This window comes from Podarcis erhardii (assembly GCF_964252035.2).
Source record: "Podarcis erhardii genome assembly, chromosome: 4".
Lineage (NCBI taxonomy): Eukaryota > Metazoa > Chordata > Lepidosauria > Squamata > Lacertidae > Podarcis > Podarcis erhardii.
In genome coordinates, this window is record NC_138508.1 from 66,151,504 (window position 1) to 66,175,738 (window position 24,235).

Genomic DNA, 24,235 nt, shown 5'->3' on the forward strand with positions numbered 1-24,235 from the left:
CTCACTCCTTTGCAGCATTCTATGGTTGTATCTAAGTAACTCTGAAACTAAGCCCGAAAGACAATCTGGACTGATGAATGAATGAATACCTATCAAGAAGAAACATGGGCTAAATTGTAGTTTATCAAGCCATTGTTGCTCGTAAAAAAGTTTTGTTTTATTAGTAATCATACTTATTTTGCTTTCAGGGCTAAATCTTCCTTTAAAATGTCAAAACAGCCAGCTTCGAATGTTAGAAGCATTCAGGTAAGAGATAATATTTTATGTTACTAGTAGTAAATAAGAAGTATTTTGATTGAAAACAAAACATCCGTTTGTTTGACGCTTCAGCGCTAACTAGGAATTATTTAAAACTTGCTTGTCATGCAAGTAAATGCATTTTGATCCCATCTTTTCCATGGTTTTACATATTCCATTATCAGCTTACTGTAATTATCTTAACTAGTTTTCCTGTGTGCTGTGCCAAGTACACACACACACACGCCCACAGAGCAACCTATAGCATTTTCCACGAAGCATGTTGAAGAAGCTGGAGGGGTTTTTTATACATCATCTAAAAGCATTTGACTGCGCAAACATCACATATATGCCTATGTTTGTGTGTTGCTTACTTCTAATTGTCCAGCAAAATTCACTTTCCATTACTGGCATCTTTTAAGCTAAGCCAAGATTATTTAAAAGAAAGAAAGAAAAGAATTTGACAGGTATAAAAAGCTGAAGTTCTATTCATACAGTACTTACAAGTAAACATGTTTAGAACTGCAAAGCACTGAATGCTGTATGGAAGTACTGTAAGTTAACTAACCAATCTACATAAACAAGCAAATCCGAAGTATTAGAACTTGTGCCAGTTTAGATTCAATGGCATCAGTTTAGATTCACAGACATCTGTTTTCACCATCCGTCTCCCAATACTAATATTTAGTGTGTGTGTGTGTGTGTGTGTGTGTGTGTGTGTGTGTGTAGAGAGAGAGAGAGTCTCTTGGACAACCAGATTCTCAGTATGCCTTCATTTGCTTACACTGGGTTGCATCTGGAGTATCCATTATGCTCCTAATAGGCCTATGTCCAAATACAGGAAGGGCCCAAGGTCCAACAGAGGCTCTCACTGGAGGAAGGAAAGGGAGGTGACTTTTGCCAATTGCCTCTTTCCCTTGCAGACTTGCGCCACCTCCCACACTGCATCAAGCCAATGCTCTCAAGCTGAACAATCCTTTTAAGTGTTCACAGTTGTAGTCAATGAGATGTACTCAATATATTAACGTGCTATCATGAATACAAAGGTGTGGGTAAATACCTTGTATTGTTTTATCAAATAATATTAGCTTCTAGGGTTTGCAGAACTGCTATGGCTCTGTTTGGATGATCATATATTGGCGCATTTAACCAAGATATGCACAAGCCTTTCATCGGCACACATAGCCTTATCCCTCCTCAGTTATTTAACCTGAAAGTCTCCAGCTAACTACAGTTTCTTGTTTGATTCTGGATTGTTCCAAACCGCACAACCATAGTTTTCCAGTTCAGATGGATTAATGGAAGACCAGTGTTTGATGGCTACATGTCACAAGGGGAGGGGGATCAGCTGCATATAAAGCCCAGATATAACCACCCAAATTAGGCCAATGGTTGGGTTCAGGATAGTTGTAATGCAAAATCATGGTTTCTACTTACTGTAGTTGAGAGCACATACCATAGTTTGAAGTTCCAGCCCTACAATTGGCAGTCCATGGTTTATAGCAGAATGTCTGCATTTGTTTCTTAGGACTGTGAGGGAATTCCACAGATCCATGCTCAAAATCTATTTTTCCTCCATTGTCTGGTTGACGTTAAAAAAACAAAAACATTTTTATTGTTTTTTAAACAAATACAAATATAATATATAATATAATATCCATTAAACACTTATCCAGCAGTATGGCTAATGGTATTTGTTTTATCAGTTTTCTCTGACTTTTATAATCCTATTTTACACAACTGTGTATATTAGCTGTACAAGGTTTGCACATCCACATGTGGAATAGTGAAAGATTTTTCTCTTCACAACCTTCTGAATTACAGCCTATGGATATTGGTATCCAGCAGTACTATCAGTGGCATGAAATTACTATAGCTTTTTATTGGTTTTGAAGACAGGAAATATTTGTTTCCTGGTAGTAAATAGATTTATATAGTATTAATTTTCTATCACAATGAGTTTTTAATGGTGGCTAGGCAAACAAAAACGGTATAATATTGTGAAGATTTAAATGGGCAGGATGATTGCTTCTCTCTTGAAAGTAAGCAGAAAAATGTCTACCAATCTCTGGGGAAAATAACTTTTATTTATAGATTACAGTACACAAACATCAGTCAAGAAAACAAAGGAAGCCTTTTCATTTTAATACACGAAGTCGAAAGCAATTATGCAGTAGAGCGTTACATTTATTTTAGCATTTTCAAATTGTTTCATCTGCACTGCATTCTATAAGCACAGGGAATCTACATTTTGATAAATGACAAGGCATTATTATGTAGTTTTAAATAAGCTCTAATAAACAGTTCACTTAAATGCATCGAAACAAACAGTTTAAGTCCATTAAACATGGAGTTTAACTCAGTATAGTGAACTTAATGTAGTTTACAGCCTCCCTTACTTTCCATTAAAGGGAATTATCCACTAAGGATTCCCAATTAACCTTCTAGAGAAATGTGAGTTTATTTTACCACAGTTATGCATAGAAAAAATATTTTCTTTCAAGCCATGAGCCTTGAAAGCAAAATTATATATTATACAAAGTGTGTCTGTGTCTGTGTCTGTGTCTGTGTCTGTGTGTGTGTTTGTGTGTGTGTGTGTGTGTGTGTGTGTGTGTGTGTGTCACAGATCTCTTTAACTTTACAGCTAAATAGACAGTGCAACCCTATACATGTCTAGCCAGAAGTAAGTCCCACTGAGTTCAATGCATTCCTATGCGCCAAGGATTGCTGACACAGCTAAGGAAGGGGTGCTGTGTCCACATGCCTGCCAGAGTTTGTGTGAGAAGTGGCTACACACATGACTGGCATCAGTGCTATTTTTCTAGAAAAAGGTGTCGGAACTCACCATGAATGCCGCCCTTCTTCTCTTATAAAGCTAATGGTGCCCACCTGCAAGGTGGCAGAACTGACTTCTTGCAAATTCCGGCTGAAAAAAATGCCCTGACTGGCACGCACCCATTCCTCCACCACTCCCAGACACTTGGCCAAGAGTGAATGTGGGAAACAAGAAATTAGAACTAAAGTCTTTTATAGGAGCAAGTCCCATTGAACACAAAAGGTTCCACTTCTTTGAAGAGCTATTCAGTCCAAGTCCAGTTTAAATATAAAGAACCATAAGAAGGAAAAGCAGGGGCTCAAAGTTGCCCATCAGCAGTTGGCACCTGAACAGCAGACTGCTATGGTGATATGTATTGTACTACAGATATATAAATTTGCATCTATACCTGTAAAATCAGCACAGGCAAATGCCATGCAAATTGGTGCCCTCTTCTGTCTGCTTTTGGGTGATGCATTCCATCTTTTTTGGTAACACATAAGTGGCCACCCTAAACTGAGTTGCTTCCATGTGAAACCTGGGGTTCGGTCCAGTTGCGCTTCCACATGAATGAAGCCCAGTTGCAAGCCTTCTATTAGACCTACACAGCCCAGAGGACACTAACTGGAGCTTGCTAACAAAAGTGGACTTGCCCTCAGAAGGCTGCCTGAAAACAAAGAAATGCAAGCACATATTTTTTAATAGATGAGTTGGAAAATAGAGTACAGCAGGATGGCGGTGCTGTTTCACTGCTTGATGTGAAATGGGAATTCTGCCCTGCTGCTGCCACCTCTGGCACTTAGTTTTGGCAACATCTTGCTGGAAATCAGTGTGATCTCACCCGAAATCTGCGTCCATGCCAGTGGTGGAGGCAGCAGGGCAGGCAGTGTGTCTACGGGGGTACCATCTTGGAGGCTTCTGCTACCTGAAGCAGTGGCCTCACCCTGCCTAATGGCTGCGCCAGTAATTCATTCTCTTACTGCTATTAGAAGTACCATGTATGGAGACAATTTCAGTGGAATTTACAGTTGTATACAGTGGTACCTCGGGTTAAGAACTTAATTTGTTCTGGAGGTCTGTTCTTAACCTGAAACTGTTCTTAACCTGAAGCACTACTTTAGCTAATGGGGCCTCCTGCTGTCACTGTGCTGCTGCTGCACAATTTCTGTTCTCATCCTGAAGCAAAGTTCTTAACCCGAGGTAATATTTCTGGGTTAGCGGAGTCTGTAACCTGAAGCATCTGTAACCTGAAGCGTATGTAACCCGAGGTACCACTGTATTCCTGTTCCTGCTGCCTCAGAGGCTGCTGTGTCTGTGGAGATGGGGGCACCTCTGGTTCTGGTGATGTGCCCCCGTCCCCTGGCTCCCCTGAACTGTCAGCTGCCCCTGCAGCATCTTCTGATGTCCTTAGCAGGTGCAGCTTGAGTCAGCACAGTGGCAATGTGATGGGGGAAAATACCTTCTGAGTTTCTGCATGTCATGCAGCTTGTAAACACAAAGCCTATGGTGGAACGATAGCATCCAGCAGCCTGAAACCTTATTGGCTACTTGGACAGTCACAGCTGAACTTGGATGGACAGCAAACCCACCTTCAGGGAAAATCATAATTTGCAAAGAACATTACCAAAATAATGAAGGGGCAAAAGACACCACAGGGGACAAATAGCAGGCTGACATGCGTATCTCTGGACTGATATGTACAGCAGTTCTCCAGCAAGAGCAGATCTTACCATTTTGTACTATGCAAAAAACTGTCCTTGTAAGCCCCCCACATCAAGTAGGGAGCAAAGAGGATTGCCTGCTGAGGGCCTGAAGGACCCTGCCCTTGCCTCTTTCCACCTGGCTCGGGGCGGGGCCTGACAGGCTTCACAAGGACTGCAGCTGCTTTTAAATTGTTTTTAATTTTTATCTGTGTTGTTTTAAATGAGACCATCTTGGCTGTGAACCCTGGAAGACCTGCACCCTGCCTTGCTGGCCCTTTCCTATCTGGTCTGGGAGAGTGGAGCGCTGACGGACTCCAGCTACAAAAGCTGAAGCTGTTGAACAGATTCTTGGACTGGAGTATTGTTTAGGGGGGGGGCGGGGAGGTTGAGAGAGCTGTTGCTGTTATTGATATTATTGTTGTATCTTTAGTTTTAGATCTTATGATTTATGTGGAAATTGTTTCCATTTGGTTGTGTACTTTTTGATGTGTTTTATTTATTGTTTATGACTTCTGTTATTTTTGTAATTATGTAAATCTTGTCATGTTGAAAGCCGCCTTGAGCATAGTTTCAACTATGGAAAGGCGGCATACAAATAAAATGATGATGATGATGATGATATCCTGATGCTATACTGATATGATCTCTAACTTCCAGGCTAATATCAACATCCCAATGGGAGCCCTTTTACCTGGAGCAGGTCAGCCACCAAAAAGAAAAGAATTTACTGAAGCTGATGAGGTAAGAGCAATATATGTCTTCATCTGCTAGCCTAGTTCATTTCTCATTATTTTAAGAAGCCATATAATGATCAGTCAGTATAAATCGGTTCTATTCAAGTACGATTAGTTAATACACACAACGGTTGGTGGTATTTTGGGGTCAGTGTATGGGTGCAACATAAATCTGGTTCCAAACTAAGGATGGATATTGTGTTCCAAATGCAAGAAACAGAGATCCTGAGCAATCTGGAAACACCACTATAGTTAGATGGGTGTTGCATGATTGCATTTCCTAATGTTTGGCTTCTAAAAGCAACCGCAAGGAGTCCTACTTTGCAACAGGGCCACAGTGCATATGGGAGGCATGTCTAACTCCGCCACCCCGGATGAACCCTATACAAATATCTCCACAACTCCCACCATTCGGATAGTGGCTAGTAGCAGCTGCTTGCAGCTCAAGACTTTTCACCATTCATTGTATTGGGATGGTGTTAGTACTAGTATAGTAGTAATAGTATAATGGGGAGAGGAAGGGAGTAGAAAAAAGGGCCTAGATCCTAAGTTTAGATATCGAAAGGAGCCTTATGAATTTACAAAAATGGATTATGTAATTTGAGTACTTGGAGTATACATGTGGGTTTCAGCGGGCTGAAATGTAGGCAGATATTTGGATATAGCTGGAAAAGGAGTGAAAGGGCAAGAAGCAAGGAAACTGTGTAGGAGCTGTGAACATTTCAGATGAGAACACAGTCTGTTCATCTACAGATCTGCTAGCATGCAGTAATTTACCACAACCAGACAGCTAATTGACTCTATCAACCTGAAGCCAAATTCAATTTCAGATGCCTGGGACTTACTGAAAGAAAATTTGAGATATGCAGCTATGCTTCATGAACTTCTGAAATTAAATAATAGTTTTATAAGGAACTTCTGGACTAGAAACTTTGCAGACTGTGGCACAGCCATCACACAGTCCATGGCTCTACTTTTCCAGCTGCAAAACAGAACCATATTTCAGTGAACAATTTTAAGCAGCTGCTTTGGTCTTAACTCACCAATTTGAGATCTACATAGTTAAAAGGGGGACGTACATTTTAAAATAAAAATAAATAGGTCACCTACATGTTATAATGCAGAATTATGTTGCCCATGCAGTTAGTTGTTTCCCTCAATCCAATCCTATGAAAACTTCGTATTGCAGGAGCAAAATTATTCCTCTTAAATCTGAAAAGATGCAAGGAGACAGGTTATTTTAGAACAGATATTGCTATGATTACTGTGATCTATTTGCAGAATCAGCTATGCTTAATTTTAGGTTCCATAAATGTGCCAGTAGCCCCAACACAAATTTATATTTCATATCATTTGAAGAAATAAATATCTGGAGAGGTCCACTTTCAAAATGTTATGCAATTAGAGCATATTTTAAATGGTTTTAAAATATTCACCACTCAATTTGCCTCTGTTCATTCCTGTGAGATGCTGTATGGATGAAGACCCACTAGTAACAATGAAAGGGGTATTTGCACAAAATATTATAAAGCTTGTGATAAATAATCCTTCCTATCCCACAACTAAGAGAAGAGGGCCTTGAGTGTTCTTTTTCCAAACTTGTTTGTGGTCCTTTAAAAGTGCAATAAAGAAGCCAAGTCACAGAGTCACCTCAGAAGCTTGCCTTCTTGCTTCTCCAGTGGCAGTAGCAGGGGAGAGTGGGTGCCATACCATGAGATTCTGCCGCCTGAGGCAGCTGCCTCAGTCTGATTCATAGGCAGGCAGGCTCTGGAGGAGACGCATAACATGCTGCATGAATAGGTGCCTAAACAATGAATGACCAGAAGTAATCAGTCAATGCCAGAGATTTAAAGTTCCACAGTGTTTCTATAGCTTCTCAAAAGTGATGTGGTTACCAGGGTTAGGTAGATCATCTGGGAGATGTGGCAGAGCTATCCTTGCAGTCTTCAGCAGGCTGTCAGATCTAGTATCTTCTGTGCACTTTAGTAGATCTGTCACATAATGGCTTAGTTAGCACGTAATGCCAAGGCAAATCATGGCTTGGAGCAGATGCGGGGCTTTTTTTCAGAAAGCAGTTCCAGCACCTCTCAAGTGGGCGCTGTTGCCATTATAAAAGAACAAGGGAGGTGTTCATGGTGAGTTCCAGCCCCTCTTTAGAAAAATAGCACTGTGCAGATGCATGAACATGTGAGTTACTGGAGGAGAGATCACACCCACTGCACTCCCCCCTCAGTCCTTCTGCTGCAGCATTACCCAGGGCTAAAGCTGGGAGGTTTTCAAAAATTTAATTTGTTGGTGTTATGTACTGAAGTTCTCTCCCTGGGCCAGCAGTGGGATACTGTAGATAGTTTTCACTCAGGTCCACATATGCAAATAAGGAATTGAAAGTGACGTTCAGTGATTGGATAGTTACAGAAAGTTGTTACTGTTGCTTTGTAGTTGAGCCTCTATATAAGCAGGTGGCTGAAGCCTTCAGACCAGTTCTGTTCTGGGCCTGTGAATAAACAAGAGCTGTTTGAAGAATCGCTGTCGTCTGATATGTTCACCCACAACTTAACAGTTGGCTTATAGTATGTGTGTATAACCATGGTTTAGCTTAGCATGGAGCGGATTTGCCTCAACCAGGGCTCCCAGTTTGTCTCATTCCAGACAAACTTTGAGCTGTAAGCCAAGAACAACCTTGGTTTGGTTTGGCTTAGCATTGCATGTGAACTGGGTCATTGTGAAAATGGAAACATCCCCCAGTGTATTAGTTTGAGGTAGCTGGGTTTTTTTGTCTGCAGAGCCTTCCAACTGCTTCAGAGGAGGAAAAGAAAAAGGTGCTCCCAGGAGCCAAGAAATTACCTGGCCCAGCTGTAAACCTGTCAGAGATCCAGAATGTAAAGAGTGAGCTGAAATTTGTCCCAAGAGCTGAACAGTAGTAACAGGAATGAAAAGGTATGTCCAGGGGTCCTTTACCTTATCAGTATGGTGAGATGGAGTTGAGAACCTTGTACAAAAAGAAATGTCATCTTGTGGTAATTACCCTTGATTGAAATATGCTTAAGAATCAGAGAAATTATTCCAAACTACAGTACTGCATTTATCCTGTTTTGGACAGAGATGAGACAGAGTGGCAGGAGTGTGAGTACTCCTTTGGGGATCAGGTCACTGTAATGCTTTCCCAAAGTGCCCTCTTAATTCTGACCCAAAAAATATCCCTTGAATAGACCATTACCCCCATTTTGCACATGAAGGAACCCAAGCCAAGAAATAATGTGACTGGTGGCATTTTTATTGCTCTGTAAACCAAAGGCAAATTTTGGAAATCCAATCCTAATGCAGTAGCAGGTCGCTTCTAAAATATTCAGAAGCTAATTTCTATACGACCTCAATTTGTTCATAAAAATGCACAGGCTATAGTACACTCAATTAGCACTGCAATTATTCTTCTGTTATTCAAATTATAATACATGCAGAGAGGCAAAATGTAGGAGGAACAATTATGCTTTCACTTTAAAATTAGAAACAATAGGCTTTGATCAACCAAAAATAAGTTGTTAATTGGTGCAAAAACAGATAATGACTTGTTTCCATATAGTCTGCATGTGAAGTACAGCTTTTTAAAACCCCTCCCAGGAAGAAGAGGAACACACTTACAGAATAACGGGGCTCTCACATAGAGGCATCTACATTGTGCAGGATGGGGGCTCCACCTTCATGTTGTGTAAGAGCACTAGAGGAAAAAAACGTACACTACAAATAAATGGCTGTTTGCCTAAATAGACAAATGCCGATAGCTCTGTCCCTACCCTTCCCCTCTTTCCTATCTCGTAGAATACAGCCCATACTCCAGTCCAGGCAAACAGCCATAGCATAAAGACTGAACCTTTATTACCCAGAATATCACTGTGAGATAGTACCCAATGTACCTATTCAAAATTGGGTAGCCTGGGTAAAGCATTAAAAAATGTCCGTCCCCCCCCCCACTTCTCATTTGTAACAGGGGAGGATAAAAACCTTTTGCTTCAGCTCATTGAACCAGCTTGGATTTGCTTGTTACGGTGTCTGCCTTACCTTTTCTTATTTTGGTCAATGGCCCGTTCTTTGTGTTTGTGGGAGGGAAGTTATTGGTTTGTCTTTTTTCCCCCCTTGTTTTATTATGTCTTTTGTGTTCTCATCTTGCATTTTTATGCTGTGAACCGCCCTATGCTCTTCATATGAAGGGCGGTATACAGATTTAATAAATAACACTAATAAGCACAGCTGAGGTTCCTACCACTGTTGCTTCTCACATGGAGGGGTTCATTTAAGGTGCCTTGTAGATGACAAGCCAGAGCTTAGATTCACAGCTCCTGTAAGGTTACCACAGGATCACGCACCATGGATGAGAGGCCCCTATTGCTACAATTAAAGGATCAATCTTTTCTTGGCTTTGTTTTGGGGGGAAACTTGACGGGGAGGAAAGCACAATGTACAGGAAACTTCAAGGAGAACATAATTAGAGACTGCTGGCTGAGAATATTATACAGAACAGCTAATTCTCTGTGCATGGGCATTGTGCAATCTGTTCGAACCACAAAAATTGTGCTCAAGGTATTATGGCAACAGGCACTACCAAGAAAAGGTAATAATAAATAATGCAAATAATTAACCTTACAAATTGCACACACTTTCCAGCACAGAGAGTCTTCCAAATACCTTAATGAAAGACAAGGGCTAATTGTTCCTAAGGACGTGGAGTACACCTCTTCCCCTATTAATGCCTTAGTTAGGTTTGATAGAGCTGCATAAATTGTAGCCAATTAAGCTGACAAAGTGATCTCGAATATCACAGCTCCAACCCGGTAATCAAGCTAATTTATTTCTCACACACTTTTGTCTTCCATCACTCCCTTTTGTAATTTTTCCTCATGTCACTTGATAGGAGGCTACCTAATTACGGGGTTCACAGTCCTGTGCTCAAGAGCAAGCTAAGTTATTACTTCAGTATAGTGCTTTTTAAATCTTTATACTTTGAGTATGTTTTCACTTCAGTTTTTTTTGCTGGAGTGATTGCCTTTCATGTGTTGTGTAATTGTAAGCCCTCTGTTGTTGCCCATGAGACCACAAAACTCCCCTGACGGTCTGAGAGACTTCACCTCCCATAGCCTGGGCTGTTGCCATAGGCCTGGACATGTCTATCTACACTTCAGCCGCTATATATATATATGAGCAAGGCCTTGTTTTTCATCCCAGAGTTAGATCTGCTGATCTATATATCATGTGTTGTCCAACTATTTACCCACTAAAACATTTACATTTTTACAGCAGTGTGTTCAACATCATGGTTGTTGTTATTATTGTCATCACAATTTATTTCCTGCCTTTCACCCTAAGGTTACCAGGGTAGGTTACAACTATTAAAGCACAACATTAATATTAAAAGCATAGCTTTATTCAGCTGGTTCTCAGTTCTGGCACCTCTCAGGTGGGCGCCATTCTAAGAGAATAAGGGAGAGTTCTGGCGTCTCTTTTTCTAGAAAAATAGCACAGATATTACACCATATTTTTTTATTTAAAAAAACACAGTTTAAAATGAATTATTTAGCACTGCAAAGTCAATTGGACTTATCCCAGTAAATCAGGGGCAGGCAACTTCCATCCTTTCAGACCAATCTTAGTCTGTCAGGGGGTGATACCAGCTGATGGGTGGAGAAGAATGGTTTGGCCATGCTGGGTGCTGCTTTGTCAGAAAGCAGGACTGAACCTTGGTGAGTAGAGAGTTTAATCCTACTTGGTGCTGCTTCAGCAGTACCTTCCCCTGCAAGGAATGCTCTGGAGAAGCAGACCCCTGCAAGGAGCAGAATTAAACCATCTGCTCACCAGCTAGTGAGCGGAGGGTTCATCCAGCTGAATGCTGCTTCGCCAGAGCATTGCCTACAGAAAAACAAACAAACCCAAAATAGAGCTGTTAGGGTGTATCCCCTAGCAGTATTGAAATCAGAATGCCAGTGCAGGTTAATGCGGCTACTTACACATCACCAAGACATTTAATCCCCATGGCAACCCTGTGAGGTAGGTTAGGCCAAGAGGCAGTGACTGGCTCAAGGTCACCCTTCAAAGTGGGGATTTGAACCTTGTTCTCATATATTCTGGTCCAGCACTATAGCCACTAGGTAAAAAGGTAAAGGACCCCTGGATGGGTAAATCCAGTCAAAGGCGACATGGGGTTGTGGCGCTCATCTCACTTCACGCTGAGGGAGCAGGCGTTTGTCCACAGACAGCCTTCCATGTCATGTAGCCAGCATGACTAAACTGCTTCTGGTGCAACGGAACACCATGGTGGAAACCAGAGTGCACAGAAACACCGTTTTTGTCCCTGCCACAGCAGTACCTATTTATCTGCTTGCACTGGTGTGCTTTCGAACTGCTAGGTTGGCAGGAGCTGGGACAGAACAATGGGAGCTCACTCCGTCGTGGCGGTTCAAACCGCCGTTCTTCTGATCAGCAAGCCCAAGAGGCTCAGTGGTTTAGACCACAGTGCCACCTGCATCCACCACACTGGCACCAGTATGCCTTTGCCAGTCGTCATTGTCAGACATTGATGGCTAAATCTGAAGTTAACAATTCAGGCTTGGAAAGAGTGGAACTCTAATTGCTTTCGTGTAGGGTGGGGAGAGAATGTTAACCTTCCTTTGGCTTTGAAAAGGCCTGTTTATTCCCCCAGTAATATGTAAAAGCAGGCCTGCAGCTTTGAGTTGTGTTTGTTCTTTATGCCATTTGCTGCCTAGGAGGAAGCTTCGTTCCAAATTGCTATTACGCCAAGCCCGGCCATACAAAACTGTTCATATAGCACAAACAATAATAATGTAAGTGCACTTAGGAGGAAAAGCTCTTGCTTCTTCTTCAGACAAACAGACCAGGGAGAGAGTGGCCTGCCTACATCTGCACTTTGTAATAGCTGCAACCCTGGCTCCAAAAGTGCTCAGTGAGAATGAGCTTTCTCCCCCGCCCCATACAAACATAAAAGGGTGAAAGCAGCAACCCCAACAGCAATGGAACTCCCGCTTGTCAGGGGAAAGGAATATATAGGAACTGACAAGATTTCAGCCCTCATGGGCAAGAGGTTGTTCCTTCAGAATCAAAGGAAATACTACCCGCATGGATGCAAGTATAAGCAATGGAATGAGTGGCTTGGATTCTGAGAACCAGGAGTGGAAGCTTGTGGAAGGGGACTTCCTTGTAGTCCCTTCTTTCCACTGCAACCCTGAGAAACCACTTCATAATAATAATAATAAATAAATTATTTTTTATTTATACCCCACCCTTCCCAGTTCAGAAACCCAGGCTCAGGGTGGCTAACAACAAATTTAAAACACTTAATTGTAATACAAAAAAGCAGCATAAAATACAGTATAAAAACATGAATAACAATAAAATTCAAAGTTCAAAAATCAATTTGAGGGAAATCCATCCAATAAACATTAGATAGTCACCAGGGCTAGCTGGCTAAATTAGACCTACTTGGGCCAGCGAGGAGGCCAGGGGAGAATTAGCTGTGGGGTCCCAAAGCAGGTAATCTTCATAAAAAGGGGGGAGGGGGAAGAGAAGGGAAATAAAAGATCAGGCTGTGTTCAAATTAAAGGCCAGGCAGAATAGCTCTGTCTTACAGGCCAGGCGGAAGGAGGTTAAATCCTGCAGGGCCCTAGTCTCATGGGACAGAGCATTCCACCAGGTCGGAGCCATCACTGAAAAGGCCCTGGCCCTGGTGGAGGATAGTCTGACTTCCTTAGGGCCCGGGACCTCTAAACTATGGTTATTCATGGACCTTAAGGTCCTCTGCGGGGCATACCAGGAGAGGCAGTCCTGAAAATACAAGGGTCCTAAACATGGGCACCCAATACTCTTCAGAGAGTTGGGTGCCCATGTAGTGTGGGGTGGGGTGGGGTTGCAGTGGGAAGAAATCCTAGAGAGCTGCTGAGGTTGATAGAGCAAAGGAACTGACTTGGCATCAGTCAGATTCTTATGTTCTTCTGAAGACTGCACATGTATTAATTCATGCTAGTATTGCATCTATAATAGCTGGAGAAACTGTCCTGATGCATTGTATGGGTCAAAATCACGAGTCATCACATGGGCTATTTCAGCTGAGTCATATTTACTGAGACCCTTGCATTTTTCAAAACATGTATCCAAATCAGACACCTAGTCCCAGAAATGGTATCCTTTCATACTGTGTAGCTGCTGGTGCACACACATTTAGACCCTTTTATATTCATTGAAGGGACGCGGGTGGCGCTGTGGGTTAAACCACAGAGCCTAAGACTTGCTGATCAGAAGATTGGCAGTTCGAATCCCCACAATGGGCTGAGCTCCCATTGCTCGGTCCCTGCTCCTGCCAACCTAGCAGTTTGAAAGCATGTCAAAGTGCAAGTAGATAAATAGGTACCGCTCCGGCGGGAAGGTAAACGGCGTTTCCATGCACTGCTCTGGTTTGCCAGAAGCGGCTTTGTCATGCTGGCCACATGACCCAGAAACTGTACGCCGGCTCCCTCAGCCAATAAAGCGAGATGAGCGCTGCAACCCCAGAGTCGGTCACGACTGGACCTAATGGTCAGGGGTCCCTTTACCTTTTATATTCATTGAAAGCATACCTGCAGTATGAATTCCTCATGGAATAGCCTCTGTTCCAAAGAGTTTGAGCTTGAGCTAGTGGCTAGGATACACTGGAAGCATCGTTGTGTTTTCTTTCCTTGACCCAGGGTGCTTCCACGCTGTCTGATTGTCAGGTGGGTTTGAGTCACATACCGGCAAATTCAGGTTGCACAGTTATAGTTGGTTTTGAGGTCTTGCACAACCAACCTACTTCCCCCAGGGAACATGCAGTTGAATGTGTGGAATAACATAACATCCCTGCAAACAGATCAGAATAAATTCTCATTTAAATAGCCAACTTCATCTAATTTCCCTGCAAACAAATCAGGACTAATGATCAGTAAACCTACCCTGGAAATGTTTCTTTAAGGACAGCTGAATTCAGCAGCAGAAGCTGCTGTGATCTGCAGGACTTGTTGGTTCCTCAAGGAGGCGCTCAAGATCTAATTATTAAATATAGTATAAAAAGCTTCCTTGCGGTTGGTTTTACTGAGCTATGCGTGACCAGAACCTTTAGATGTCACTTTCGTTTGGACCTTTTTATTCAAAGTTTGTCGTTTTTAGTTCTATTTAGGCACGACAGCCTTAATGCATCTCTCTTCATCTCAGCCTCCTTCTAGGAACCTCATTTGGAGAAATGAATCTAGTCATTTTCTCATTTAAGTATCAAAGCTATGGAAACTGTTCAGCTCTGTTCATAATTTGGCCTTCTGGGTTTCCCTGACAACCAGAAACATATTTCCTTCCTGCCCCCCCCCCCTTTCCTTTTTACTAATAACGTAAATTCACAATATGTTCTTATCTCTTATTCAACAGCAGGAGAGTAACATTGCTTTTCTTGGCTATTTCTTGTTCTGAGAATAGTTTGGGATTTGGGGCAGATACAAAAAACAAAACAAAAACCATAGTATCTAAGTTAAATAACCCTTCTCGTTGAATAGCACCATTCTGTCAGTTGCTGAAAGCTGAAGGTGCCTCATCAGAAAGTTGCTCCTTTGCAGCTGAACTGTGATGGATCACAGCTCTGCCCTTCGTGTATGGAGGCCTTATTCAAAATCTCAACTATAAACATAACTGCTTATGCTAATATTAAATTGCAATGGTGCAAAGGAATAGTATCTGTCTATAGCTCACCCTTAGGATTTTTTTAATCCTTCGCAGCATGTGAATGGAATACAATTTTCTCTCATTTTTAAAAAAAATCCAGATAGTTTATTTACCACAATTAAATAAAGGCATAAAATTGGACTTTTAAAAAATCACTTTGTGGACTCTCACAGGGGACTTGAAAATGCTTTTTGGAGCTTGCCTGATCCTCCCTGTTTAATACTCTTTGTAATTTTTGCACCTTCTGATATTGCAACTCTTATTCGACAGCCAAAGATGGAGGCACCCTGAGGTCAATCCATCATTAAATAAAACTTCCAGGAAAACATAATCACCTGCCAGTAACCCAAGAGCTGCCATGTCCAGTGTTTGTTTGATATTACATATAACATAATCAGCACTGGAAGACCAGTCAATTGGAGGCTCACGTCATAATACATACACTTTACTTCATCATGAAGTGACATCGGTTAGAGCTGACATATTTACCAGCACTTCTCAGAGAGTAATTGGCACCGTGAATTTGAAGTCACTGAATTGTTTATCTCTCACTGATAACCTACAAGCCAGCACAATTCTATGTGTGTTTACTCAGAAGGAAGCTCCATCATTCAATGGGGCTTACTCCCAGAAAACTGGGCAGTGTTAGTAACATTCAAACCATTTCTGAGTTCCTGTTTTCTGGGATGCTGGAAGTGTTAACGTGTGTGTGTGTGTTAGCATTGAGCTACATCCTTTCATTGGTTCCTCGAAAGTGTCTCCATTTTATACAGCCTGTAAGAGCTGGGCTGTACATTATGGTCACCCTTGAAATTATCATCGCTGTAACAAATTTTCAGTGCACACAGCTAAAACATTTAGCATCATTCTCAATATGAAGTGGGGACATGACATAACATAGCGAGTTTACTCACATCTTCCACTGACCACCAATGTTAGTATCAATAGGGAAGATTATCTTCCTTACCAATGAGCTAAAACTGAATCTCTCTCTCTCTCTCTCTCTCTCTCTCTCTCTCTCACACACACACACACACACACACACACACACTCAAAGTGGTCTCTCAGTTTCATCTGTTATGGCGACACCTTTACACAGGCAGCATCTGAAGAGCATCTCCATCTCTACAATTCTATGAATCTATGATAGCTTTAAAGGACCAAGATTTGCACCAAGATATAGGATTAGTTGAAGGAAATTAATATGTAGAATCTGTCCAGTTACACCATGGCCCAAAACCGTAGCATTTGCATGAACAAAACTATGTCCAGTCAGATCAACAATGTAAATGGAAAAATGGCCTTGAAGTTTTAATTGATGTCACTATCAAAGTAACTGTTACCAAAGTTTGCAGTAGGTGGATTTCCTTCTGCATGGGGTTGGAATAGATTACCTGTACATTGAGGTCTCTTCCCATCCCTATGATTCCAAGAGAGAATAAGAGCTGAAGCTGAAAAAGAGGACTTTCACACCACATTTTGTAATTTATTCTCTCCTCTTTTTCCTGTTTTTCTTTTTTACTGCAATGTAGGGCAGTTTTGCTGCAGCAACAGGAGAGGGAAATGCCTTTGCCTTTTCGGCATTGGTCTACATACTTCTGTTACTTAGCAACAGCAGGGACCAAAAAGAAAGCCAAAGGATTCATAATTGCAAGTGCTTGCTGGAGGCTGAGAAAATGGAACAAGCCTGTCACTCTTCATGTTGCATTTCTGCCAACTGGAGACCAGAGTGTCCATACTTACACAGCCTCGTTAAAAGTTGCCTATAGAATTACCGGTAGACGTTTAAAAACTACTGATGGCTGTTGATCAGTCAGGAAAGATTGAGCCTCATCCTGCCAAATGTTCTTTTCTCTATTTTTCCCCTTGTAAGCACTTAACTGTGGCTTTAAAAATACACCTATCAAGTATCGCTGCAGAACTTTTGATTTGCAGCAGTGCCTCTTGTTTTCTCATTCTGACTGCGGTTGCTGACGGTATTAATTTACTCAGGAAGGTGGTCTCACCTGGTGCCGCTGGCTGAAAAGAATTTCACTTTACCTTCCCACAAAGGAAAACATTCCTTGCCAGCTAAACAGCTGTGGTTGCAGAGTCGTGTATAGGTCCTGTTGAAATCAAAGTGTATATGGAAAGGAATGGTGGTAAGAATGCAAGCTCACATTAGATGGATTCTGAGTGGAGTCCAGGAAGCTGCTTTCTAGGGATAGGGCCTGAAAGAGATACACAGTTTGAACTTTTTTCTGCTCTCGTTCATAATGCAAACATTTGGCACCAGTTCTATCTGCAGCCTATAAAGCTTCATGAACTTTTGTGTTTCACATATATTGGATTGCTTTGTTCATTTCTCTTCTCCAAAAGCTTCGTTTGTCTGCTTTAGTGTTCTCAGAACGAAATATTTCTCAGTGTCTAAAGAAAGTCATTCCTTCCACATTTCTTCTGTTAAACCTATCTTTTTCCCCCCATTCACTGACATGGTCCAAATAACAGATTCATTTGGAAGTTAATGGCATGCACTATGCAAACAAGTGCATGCATCTTGCCCATAACCCACAGGGTAAGATTCAAAGGGGTTTTTAACAGTATAATTCAGCAATGCCTCATCACTTTGCCTTTCTCCAAACAGTATAAAGGGCAACATGTCTGCAAATAATGGGGCATGTATGCTAACTGGGACAGTGGTGAGTAATGTGTCTATAAATGGGTTCAGCCGAGGAGTAAACATCACATGGTCTCTGGCTTAGATTCTTGTTGAGTGGGAAACATTTCATGCATCTTTGGGCATACAGCACACAATTGCTTGTTCTCCGCTGGAAATATTTAAAGAACCTTAGCCTAATCCCAGTCATGTAATTGCATGTAAAGGCCGTGAGTGAGGTCGCAAGGACAAAGCGCTTGAAAGTGGCATACTAAGCACTGCTAATACAACGTCCACCATCTCCCTTTGCGTGTATGAATCTTAAGTCAGTGTTTAATTACATGACAGACACAGCCAGCCAAGACATCTAGCCTGGAAGTAATCTACCCCTTTGCTTGAGATTCCCAGCACTGATGATTTCATTATATGTGGCTTCTCAAATGAGGTGCAGCAGATGGAAGTTTCAAATCTGCATTATTTTTTTAAAGAGAACATTAAACTCCAATGTATATGCTTTTCTTTTAAGAAAAGCAGATTTCAGCAATAACTGGAGAATACTGCCCTGTTATTGTTTTTTAATTGCCACTGACAAATTAATATACAGCACTTGAGCTCAGTTGGTTAGAGCATGGTTCAATCCCCATATGGCTCGAACAGCTGCATATCCCTGCATTGCAGAGGGTTGGACTAGATGCTCCTCAGGGTCCCTCCCAACCCTATAATTCCGTGATCTCTATGTTTCAAAAGAGTCATACTTCCTTAAAAGGATATGGCATTGTGTATTTCTGGGGGAACATTGCCAGGACCACTTGCTGCATTGGCTGCATGTGCTAGTTCTCTGCATGGAACTGGCTTGCACAGCCAAACTGAGCAGTATTTACCCTGAGCAAGAGTTAAACCCTGCAACTTTGGCTGTGTGCACCAGTTTCTTCCATGGAGCCAGCGCCCACAGCCAACACATAATCGAACCCTCAGCTGATGTCACCCACCCATTGAAGTGATGTCATCTGATTGACAGGTGAGTGGGGTTTTGAGGACATGGCCTCATGGGCAAATTAGGAACCCTCCAGCAGACAGTGGAAATGACTCAAATATTGCTGGGAGTAAGGCTGCTGCCTTGACATGGAACACTAACAAGACACAAGGCATAGCAACCAAGCAAAGATAATAAATACAGTATGATAAAACATATGTAATATATAAAACATACATACACATGTGGCATATATCTCAGGCCATGAGGCTAGAGTCACAGACTTTCCTGTATGCCTTTTCTGGTTCAATTTTGAGGTTCTGGATTGATATAATTACAGCATACCACCCAACAATACTCTGATACTGTAATGGAAAAATTAGAAAAGCTTTTGTTATGTCAAAGTGTATTTTGGGGCATCAGTTTGCTGGTATGCTGTTATGTATTAATGAAATAATAAAAGGAAGCCCTCAGAAACATGGTTATTATAGATAATCTAACTGAACCTGAAGTTCCGGATATTTATCAAGATGATATCAAGACAGCACTATTTGATGCTGACATTTGTTAATTGTGATGGTGATGGAGATACAAAGTCTCATACCTAGAACTTAACTAGTAGAAATGTAAAAGTGGCCCACTTTCTCTTCCAAAGGGAAGAGAATATAGATAGTTCTACATTTACTTCGTATAGAAATAATTCAGCATAATGATCTGCTTTCTAGATTAAGATTCTTTGACCAATAGACTGCAACCTATTTGCACTTCAATCCTTTTCATACTTAACTGGGAGTACAGTATTATCTTGGGTTACGAATGCTGCGGGTTGTGCATTTTCGGGTTGCGGACCACGCCAAACCCAGAAGTACCGGAATGGGTTACTTCTGGGTTTCGGCACTCGTGCATGCACAGAAACACAAAACAAGGCCATGCGCAGAAGCGCTGAATCGCATCACATGCAGACACGGCGTTGCGGGTTGCGAACACGCCTCCCGCACAGATCACATTCACAGCCTGAGGTATGACTGTAATTACCATTGAACTCAATAGGATGAGTAGATCATTAAGCCTATTAAACAACACAAGATGCTTATTAATAGATGCACCCTATGCTGTTTATATTTTATATATAGCACACACTACACTCTGCGCTGGCAACTTTTGCATTAATTGTTATCAAAATAGTTTACTGGCTCTTTGGGGCACATGATGTTCTTAACAGTAAGACTACAGTATTGAGCTAATAGGCACTGTGCACTTAAAACTGAGGACAAGCTCTTGCCGGTTTCAGTGTCATTTCATCCACCCACAGTTGCAAAGCTCACTCTTTAGGAGAGGAACAGCGAAGGAACATTTCCAAATGAAACTGCAGGGAGAATTTGTGTAGGCAGAGTGTAATTACTCAGATTGGAATGCAAGTACACTTGTGTACTCAGAATATCTCGAGCAAAACTTTAGAAGTTTCATATGTTCTTTTGCCTTCCTTATCAACAGCAGCTTTCAGCCATAAGATTTCTATTTTTTTTAGAGTAGATGTTCTTAGGTGTTTTAATTGGTTTGTTGCTTGTGCATGTGTCATCCTGGGCTCCTTTTGAGAGGAAGCGAAGGATATAAATTGAAAATCACAATCATATTAAAAAAAGGATGATCAAGGCCAGCCCTACCATTGGGGAGAGTGAGCCAGTTCCCTCAACTGACGGGTGCTGGTTGGTGAGGAGTGGCAATAAAATGTTGGGGGACAGTGCTGTGTCACATGAGCTCATATAGGGCCCCTAAGCTAAACTCTGGTGTATTGTAGGATTTTGTCTCTCCACCATTTTTGTAATAAGATCCATCTGTCATGGAATGGGTGAGTGCCAGATTTTCCTTGCTCCCTCAGGTAGCAAACTAGGACCACAGAGACCCAGGTTCAATTTGCGATGCAGCCGTGAAGTTAGTTTTGGTGATCTTGGGCCAGCTTACCTTTGTCAGCTTAACCTACCTCTCAAGATGTTATGAGGATTAATAGGGGTGGGGTGAGAAAACTATGTCCCCCCACCCTCGAAGTCTTTGGAGTATAGTTAGGACAAAAATAATCACTGAAGTTAGTATGTCTGATCCACCAAAGATACCTACATTCAGACATCTGGGAATGTGCCAGAAACAGCTCCCAATCCCTGAATGTTCTGAGCAGACATTTTCAGAACTTCCTTTGCATTTCTTGCTAATTGGGCCAATGAGACCTATAGCCCAATCAGAAACAGGCTACCTTAAATTCATATTGGGAGTTCTGTAAATTGTGACCCAATGCATTCTCCAACCTTGTAACGTGATCGTCAGGGAATTCCACAAGCTGTCCCAGGCAATCAGCATAAAAGGAGGCTTATCAAGTCCCTGAAGGATCACCCTATGTGTGGGGTGGATTACATTTAATTTTGTGGATCACAGGTTGCACAGAGCTGGAATACAGCAAATTTTCTCCAGCCGTTGAGTGCAGTTGGAACTAAGGATGGTCCCAACAGATATAAAATGTTGTCAAAAGTTAGTGAAAGAGATGCATACATCAGAAGAAATGTTGGGTTGACAAATAATTTTTCCTTTGGATGGATGGTGCAAGTTGATAATGCATAAGGGAGAGCAGAGATTTTTATAGGACTTGTTAGTATACGCCCCTGCTTTTCCTGATACACTGGATCATTATATTGTGAACAATTTGTTATTGCAATGTCCCTTCTCACTTTCTCTTTTAATTTTTAGTATAAATTTGATAAGATATTCACGAAAATCCACTCTGGGTCCAATCCACCTGTGCACAAACAGCAGCTAAAACTGATTTTCTAACAGGTTTCAGATACTATCTGAGAAGAGGGGGGAATATCTGAAAGAAGAAGAGTGTGGATAAGCCAGGGACAGGGTAGTTAGAGACAGTATGCCTCTGGGTAGGAGTTTATGGACACCACAGGAGACAGATGTTGCACTTTGGTCCTGTTTCTAAGTCTTCACATAGGCATCTGGTTGGCCACTATGAAAACAGAATGCTGGACCAGATGGGCCACGGGCCTAATCCAGCAAAGCTCTTATTATGGTCTCATGGTCCAGCTCCCCACCCATGTCTCCCTTTGATGCAAAAATGATACACAGCTTTAAAAATGGACTGGCATGTGAATAAACATATCTGCCTCCCCCGCTTCCCCACCACCCATCATGTCTAGCTAAGTCCACACAATATCATAGCAAACAATCCAATGAAAGCTTAAAGCAAAATGACTCAGTGGGGTTTTGGTCTACAAGTCTCATTGGCCCCAATCCGGGGATGGGCAAGCACAATAAATGTGACTAGTAACACACTAAGAAACAAAAAACACTATGTGCATTTCTCATCCATATGGAGAAATGGGTAGGTATTGTCTTGTGGGACTGTACCAACATACAAGTGTGTTGGTTGGGTTACCCATCTTTAATAGCATCCTCTTTCAGTACAAGACTGATCTGTAGACTTTCTTCCCCCACATAGCAGGAGCTTGTGAAGGTTTTATGTGACTCATGATGTTTGATTCTATGCATAAGAATATATTGCCCTTTAGAATTCCAATGTATTTCCTCCAAAAATGCAAATGAATCTCATTTGGATTTTATTTTGCAGGTCTGCCAAGACGCATATGGAGAAGCTAAATTGATTGTAATGAAGAAAGTTCACTGCAATAGTTTATATATTTATATGATGATTGTGAGCATCCTATATACAAGAAATGTCATAGGAATATTTGCACATTTATGGACTTTCTTGTTATTGGTTTTGATTACCGTAAAGCATATGGATTATATTAGCCGCACCAAAGCATATGTGTACATATACATGAAGTGAATTTGATCATACAATTAGAGATAAATGTAGTATTATTTTGAAAGTAGAATTGAAATAAAACATTTTTTCAGAAAACAAGCATTCATTTTATTCGCTTTTCCGAATATGCTCAAAAGAGCATGGTAATAAATATCATAGATATGCCAAGTATATGCATATAAAGGTTAACATTCCATATACAATGTGTGTGCTACAGAAGCAGCTCTTTTTGGTCCTATAAATGCCAATAGGAAAGCTAAATACACAGTTAAATTTTCACATGGAAACCAGTGGCCCTTAAATATTGCTAACTTTATTGTGCCCAGTAAACATTTTATATTCCTTAACACCTAAAAGTAGTGTCTAGAATTATTTATCATGGATAGCATTTTGCTGCTTAAATAAAAAAATCTAATGGCAAAATTGATGAAATACTATATGATGAAATTAATTGCCTGTGTTTTGAATGTATAAATTATCCATAACCTCAGGTAATAATCCCACAAGAAGGAGCAGCTTCTGCGGCAGATCAGGGACCACAGGTTCCCCAGCATCCACATTCAAATGTGCACCTGAATACCAATTTCATCTAGCCCAATTTTCTATGCTATTTTATGCATCAGGGGATCAGCTTTCAGACTTGAAGTAACAGTAAATAACCGAGAGTATTGGAAATTCCATGACTAAATGGTGGAGACTTGCACACACTAGTTTAATTCCTGATATATCCAATATTAAAGGATTGCAGGTGGATGGGAGAAACTTCTGCCAGAGTACTTATAGGGCCAACTGACGTTTGCAGCACTGAACTAAATAGATCAGTGGTTTCCAAGCTTCCCCCCCATGGACCACTTGAAAATTGCTGTTGGTCTTGGTGGACCACTTAAGGATTTTTCAGCCTGCTGCACAAATTGTAATGCACTGTGCTAAACGCTGTATAATTTTAAAATTGTATTTTATTTCTTCTTTTATTTTTAATATATTGTATTTTATTATATCACATTCAAATTATAACTGTTCTTCACAGACCGACCACTTGAATGAAGCTCATAGTCCACTAGTCCACAGACCACAGTTCGTGACCCTCTGAAATAGATCCCTCCTTTAGTTTCAGAGTTTCATAAGCAAACCCTTTACTGCGGTATTATTACATTGGCAAACAGGTAAAAACATTTTAAGTCCTCAGGGATGAAGAAACTCAGATGTGTTGAGTAGAAAGACATCTGTTTCTGGAAATAGAACTCTGTGGTCAAAGGCAGTTATTACAGTTTGTGTCTAAAAAGACCCCTGACCCTACTAATAACAGGAAGTTTTCTCCGGGTTACGATTTTAAGACCAGATCCTTAATCACAAATAGAATGCAAACATTTTTTCATACTGTGATACTAAGTGCATCATCAGAAGGTTCTTGTGTACAACCATTGCCTCACCTATTTCCTTCAAATTAACTCCTGAGGGTGTCATCCAAATATAACAACTGTTTACATAAAGCAGGGATTGCCAATGTGGTGCCATCCAGATGTTGTTGGACTACAAATCCCATGACCCCCAGTGAGCATGGCCCAATAATCAGGGATTATGACAGATGTAGT

General features: G+C 41.3%; 3 protein-coding genes across 3 annotated transcripts in view; 1 reads left to right on the forward strand and 2 right to left on the reverse strand.

Annotated features, from left to right (window-relative positions):
• MBTPS2 (membrane bound transcription factor peptidase, site 2) overlaps positions 1-1,778 on the reverse strand; it is a 32,268-nt gene extending 30,490 nt beyond the window's left edge. Inside the window, exon 1 of the mRNA XM_081859120.1 lies at positions 1,694-1,778. The gene's annotated coding sequence lies outside the window, so the exon portion shown is untranslated. The remainder of the gene's footprint in view (positions 1-1,693) is intronic.
• Positions 128-22,999, forward strand: SMPX (small muscle protein X-linked). Its single transcript, XM_081859159.1, has 4 exons — positions 128-246; positions 5,413-5,496; positions 8,273-8,426; positions 22,443-22,999. Exons 1-3 carry the CDS (start codon positions 208-210, stop codon positions 8,408-8,410), a joined length of 261 nt encoding a protein of 86 aa, XP_081715285.1. The 5' UTR covers positions 128-207; the 3' UTR covers positions 8,411-8,426; positions 22,443-22,999.
• Positions 11,007-24,235, reverse strand: part of CNKSR2 (connector enhancer of kinase suppressor of Ras 2) — a 163,278-nt gene continuing 150,049 nt past the window's right edge. The window contains exons 26-28 of the mRNA XM_081859058.1: positions 17,219-17,422; positions 14,105-14,363; positions 11,007-11,387 (exon numbers count right to left, since the gene is read on the reverse strand). The gene's annotated coding sequence lies outside the window, so the exon portion shown is untranslated. The remainder of the gene's footprint in view (positions 11,388-14,104; positions 14,364-17,218; positions 17,423-24,235) is intronic.